A 5,806-nucleotide genomic window follows, 5' to 3' on the forward strand; every position below is an offset into this window, starting at 1 on the left:
ATTAGAATTTAAATATGAATTTTAGTTTAATTTGTAATTTTTATATATAAAATTTTGATTTGAATAAGTTATCACAATTTATTAATATAGTTTAATTTTATATTTATATATTGCAAACACACGTAATTATATTTATGCAATATATTAATGAATTTATTTCTTCAAATGTGTATGATTGAATCAAAATTAAGTCTATATTTAAATCACAAATAAAGTTTTATTTTTATAATTACCTAATCATAATTTATATATTACACTTAGAATTTTAATATTTATCTAGAAAACAAATAATTTTTTTATTAAAATAATAACATTAAAATTTTTAAATTTTATAATATTTTAGATTCAATCCTATAAAAATGCAATAATAATATAATTTATTTTATAAAAAATGTTGCAGACGGCTGCTCGACAATTATTGACAAAGAAAGGATATGAAAAGAGAGCCTTCATTGTTTTTCACGAGAAGACCAAGCAACCTATTCTTATTCCTTACATATGAATTCCCATTCGCATTTTGCTCTTTACTTTAAAAAAATTCCAAGTTGGCCTAAGAAAACACTAATTAAACATTTGATTTGCAATTCCCACTGTTTTTAGCTTAAAATGGCAGATTCAGTTTTTTAAACTTTCCCTCTTTTTGCTGCTTTATGTAATAATGGGTTTAAATAAACGATGCATTTATTTGTAATTAGTGTAAAAATAGCCATGACAGTTAAATTAGGTATTATAACGTTAGACAAAAAATAAATTAAACACATCGCACCCTATCGCTCATCTAAACCCACCCTAAGTATTTCTGAGCACAAAATATCTTTAAATTTTTATTATATTAGTTTGAGATATTTTTATTTTTTTATATTATTATAATATAAGTATAAATTTTAATGCGGTGGTAAAATATATTGTATCCGCAATAAAATATGTATGTTTGAATTTTGAGAATAATATCACTAGAAAAAGGAGTTACGAACTTTAAATATAAAAAATAATATAAGCATGAAGAAAAAAAAAGCACAACTTAATAGTATTTAAGCTTTTTAATGTACTTCAATTGAAGATTTATCTATTTGTTATAAATATTCTTTAATAAATAGAGTAAAAGATAGTTTGATGATATATTTTTACCAAGTTAAAAGCGCAAGGTCGAGAAAGTAAAATATGTACGTAAATTATTGTTAAAGAGTGACATATATTTATCCATTAAATTTTAACTTAATTGAGGAATAAAAAACTTATAAAATAAATTATATTTTTATAATATTTTTTTTGTTTTTATATTATTATAAATGATTCAGTACACTAATAAAATATATTTACTTTTAATAGAAAATATAGGTTTCAACTTTAAAAACGTTATTATTAGAAAGATTTATTACAAATTTAAATATAAATAATAAAATTGACAAAAAAATAAAAAAATTTATAACATAATAGATTATCTAATTTCATTATTTCAATTAAAAATTTATTTATTTGATAATTATTTGTTTTTATATAAGCATTTAATAAATATATTTTTACAACAACTAAACTCAAGTAGAAGTAAGTTTGATGATATAAAGTAACCATAGATAAGGGAATTAGAGTTAAAGGTGGGGGTTGCTGTATAAGAAGGAAGGATTGTGGAGCAGCCATTGCCAGATATTTTAAATACTTACATATTTTCATTTTATTGTTAAAAGAAAACCAAATTAGCTTTCTCTATGTTTTAATTGCTGTAATGAAAAATAATCTTGTTTAGTTCTTGTTCTTGGTGCCCTCTACACGGCAAAGTTGACCCTGTGTAAGTTTTACTTTCTTGGAGATTGCTCTTTCCCTTTTTGGAGGGCATTTAAAGATTTTTCCGCCTTTCAAATAATGAAGCAAATGGAAGATATAAATGGGAACTTTGGATTATGCTTGAAATTATTAGATCTCGTATCACCTTGTTGTTGCATTTTTCTTTTTGTTGGGTTTTGGGTATTTGAATTCATTGAAAAAACATCACAGTTCTTTGGTGTACTTATCCACAAATGTTCCAATAACCTCACTTTTTCCTAATTGAATGATGGGTTGTCTTGCAGATTACCAGGGTTTCCACTCATCATTCATCACTGGTTATGTAAAATTTTCCCTCCCTTGCTTTAAAGGTGATTTTCGTAATCAATTACAATGATCTTCTTCCTTGTCTTTTTTCTTCGTTGTTTATTTGTGTTTTAATCAGTGATTTTTTCCGTCTTTGATGTTATCTGCATGTGAGTTTTGGGATTAAAAACGTGTTAGTATCATTCTTATTTGGCGTTTTGCATTCCGGTTCTGTTGAGTTTGCGCGCAGTTAGGCTCGACACTATAACCTCTTGAGCTAGCTAACTCAAACTCTGTGGTTTCGCTTGTTTAGGCACTTTGAGACATTCTCATAAAACCGTCAAGGCTCTTGGCAGAGTCCTCAGCATTTTGCTTTGCGTACTTTGATTACTTTTGCATTGATTTCTAATTCTATGTTTTGTATTCTAATGGATGTTTTTATGTTTTACAGGTCATATATTTCAGCTAGAGGGTAGCTGAAATTATCTTCTTGCATCTACCGTTCCATTATTGGGACCTTGATACTGAAAATGGGTCTCTCAGGTCTCCCAGCACCATCAGAAGGAGTGCTATGTGTAGTCCAATCAATCCTTCACATTGTCGGTGTTGCGTCTTCATCGCCATCCTCGGATTCTGTCGAAAATCCCTCGGAATCATTCGAATTCAGCCCTACAACTTGTGATAGTTACATGGAAGAGTTCCGGAATAGAACCCCAGCGATGAGGTTTGATGCTATATGTAGCTGCAAGCAACCTGAGTATGAATGTTCGGTTTGCCTAACTCGATTTGAGCCGGAATCGGAGGTTAATCGCTTGACCTGCGGCCATCTCTTTCACAAGGTGTGCTTGGAAAAGTGGTTGGATTATCAGAAGGTTACATGCCCGGATTGCCGGACGCCTCTGCTGCATGAACAAGAGGCTTCCTGCATTTGGTGAGAATAGTACAACCGTGATGAAGGTGTTTATTGTACAGCGATTAATATGGAAGTTATGGGCCTGTGATACCCGTTTCTGATGATATATGCATCTCACTCGAACTCTTCATATGTTTTATCATATGTTTTATTTTTTTTTGGGTGAATTAGTAAAGGAGGGCAAAATCTTACTAATATCGCGATTAACATGACTCGAATTCAAACCGCATTTGAGTTTGATGCATATTCAGACAAATATAAAAAAAGTGCTGTAAGGAATTTTTTTTTCTCTTCATCCTCGAATATATCCAAAAACAACTAAGAAATTGATGTCTACCAGCTTTTCACTACACTCTTTATATTTTATCAATTTTTATAGAGGATTAATGCATTATGTATTTTTTTTTTGAAATGTGTATTTTCAGGGTTAACTTTTTCTAGACTAATTTCGATCAAATAATTTGAAGGATTTGTTGATTTCACCGATCCAAAATATAGTAAAGTAAAGATAAAAGTATAATGAAAATATATTTTCTTACAAGTAGTTGGGTGTAAGGTATATTATATTCTTAATAGGAAGATTTTAGTTTAGTTTGAATTTTGGAGACGATATTATTAGATAGAACAGTTACGAATCTCGAATATGAATTATAAAATAAAAATAAAAAATATGATATATATATAGAAGTTTCTACAACTTATAATCAAGTTTTTGTGTTATATTATATATGAATTTTATATATATTATAAGAAAGAAAATAAATAAAAAAGTAAGAGAAATATTTTTAAAAAAAGTTTAAATTATGTCATTGGTCTTTATACTCTTTACAGATTTAGAATTTAGTTTTTATACTTGGTATTCTCAATAATTTAGTTCTTTTATTTTTCAGATTTCAAAATTTAGGTCTAAATATTAATATTGTTAAATTTGTTGGTGTAATACTTTGAAATTAAAAAAAATACTCACTTGGTAGAGACGTAATTAAAAAATGGCGTTGTAATGAATTTGAATTTAACATAATAATTTTAACAATGTTAACAACTAGATGGACTAAAGTCCTATAAATAAAAGTAGAATAACTAAATTCTAAATTTACAATGAATACATAGATTTATCACATATTTTCACAAAAAAAAGAAGAAGAAATAGTCAATATTAAACTGACCTCGACACCCATAGGATTCGAAGTCCAAACACAAACTTAAAATGCAATCAAAATATTAAAAAACAAAACTCAACTCTTATGAGAGCTAAGGAACAAAGGTAGACTCGCCAATTGAAATCTTTTTCCTTGTTCCCTCCTTAATCCCAATGAAACTCAGTAGTCAAAGCCTTATGTTAACTCGACATCCACCGATATTGAGGTCCCCGCAAAATAAAATCTAAGAAATAATTATTTTAATATTTTTATACATATTATGGGAATAAAAAATGAGATAATATAATTAGTAGCTTTTGAACTTAGCAATTAGGTTCACTTTGGCAATTTCACTTTTTTTCACTTTAGTCCTTGAACTTGACAACTGAATACATTTTGTCCCTTAAACTTAGATTTTGTCAAGATTTAATGAAGAGAATTAATCGATATAATAGTTAAAACAAAGGCATTGAACCAAATGACTAGGAAACTGATTGAACTTAGTAAAAATAGAAAACTGAAACAAAAAAATCAATAATTAAATCAATTTAATATTTTTTTAAATTTTTATTATTTTTAATTATTTATTTATTGTTGGTCTAGTGGTCGAACCTATTAAATTGGTTGAATTGAGAATTGATGGTCTAACTTGTTCAACCACTGGTCTAGTTATTAAAATACTGAATGTGACACTCTGAAATTGTACCACATTGTAATGCCCCATAATCGGCCTAGATGATAAGGCCAAGCTTGGAGAGTTACAATATATGACAATCAAGACACTCTAAAATTTATATTAAAACTCCTTTAAAGTCAAAAAAAGTTTTAATAAAGATAAACCAGTACTTCATGATTATCATCCAACTAACTGAAATTACGAAACAACTAACATTATTAATAATACTAAACAGTGTAAACGCATAACCGGGCTCCCCATCCGTTGACCCGTTCAAGTCTATGATTTACCTGAAATCCATTAAACAATAATTGAATTAATAAATATAAAAAAGAACCAACTATTTACATATTCAATAAGGTATCGGTAAAACTAATATATCCAAGTGCAAATGTTGATTCAGAATCAGGAAATAGTTCATTCGGTTATAGATTAGAATCATATAGACATATAACAATTCAAACTGTAGTCAGTTGCAGAACATAACGGATGCAATTACCTAATGCAGCTACTACATATCATCTCTGACCAACCCAACACACCAAATAGGGTATTTATTACCCTTCCAGCCCTACGCACCACATAATGTCGGTCTGTCACGTTTCAGGGAATGCAGTCTAGCTGCCAGATTAGAACACAGATACCGGTGAGTTATCCACTATTTCAGAACATAATACTTCCTCTTGATTCAATTCCCACCCAATGCATATGCAAACTTTACATGACAGTTAAAACAAAGTTTTATGCGAATACTCAAATACCGCTCATACTCGAATACAATAAATCAATTCCATTAACATTAATCAAACACAATACACACTGACAATCAGTTCTCAAGTTTTAGATCTTAGAAAATCAGTTTAATTCAGTTCAAATGGCCTTACAGAAGGCTTGTATTTGGTTCAAGTGATGCTTGGGATACGGCAAAATTTCGTAAACTGGCCCACACTCTCATGTGGTCTCACACGGCCTAAGTAGTTGGCCTGTGCGGCCCCACACGACCTGCACACA

At 29.1% G+C, this 5,806-nt stretch overlaps 1 protein-coding gene across 2 annotated transcripts; it reads left to right on the forward strand.

Moving 5' to 3' along the window:
- Window positions 1–1,601: 1,601 nt before the first annotated feature.
- On the forward strand, window positions 1,602–3,306 carry LOC107923011 (probable E3 ubiquitin-protein ligase XERICO). Of its 2 annotated transcripts, XR_001691495.2 has the most exons (3): window positions 1,602–1,786; window positions 2,067–2,132; window positions 2,519–3,306. XR_001691495.2 is itself a non-coding variant. In XM_041081277.1 (2 exons), exon 2 carries the CDS (start codon window positions 2,598–2,600, stop codon window positions 3,000–3,002), a length of 405 nt encoding a protein of 134 aa, XP_040937211.1. In that variant the 5' UTR covers window positions 1,606–1,786; window positions 2,519–2,597; the 3' UTR covers window positions 3,003–3,275. The 2 variants fall into 2 exon arrangements, 1 of the variants encoding a protein (XP_040937211.1); XM_041081277.1 differs by lacking the exon at window positions 2,067–2,132 and having other exon boundaries at window positions 1,606–1,786; window positions 2,519–3,275.
- Window positions 3,307–5,806: the final 2,500 nt, after the last annotated feature.

Source organism: Gossypium hirsutum, chromosome A11 (assembly GCF_007990345.1).
Source record: "Gossypium hirsutum isolate 1008001.06 chromosome A11, Gossypium_hirsutum_v2.1, whole genome shotgun sequence".
Classification (NCBI taxonomy): domain Eukaryota; kingdom Viridiplantae; phylum Streptophyta; class Magnoliopsida; order Malvales; family Malvaceae; genus Gossypium; species Gossypium hirsutum.

Bases quoted from the DNA above. Each gene is read 5' to 3' on its own strand.
- LOC107923011 (XM_041081277.1), top strand. From the start codon at position 2,598: ATGGGTCTCTCAGGTCTCCCAGCACCATCAGAAGGAGTGCTATGTGTA.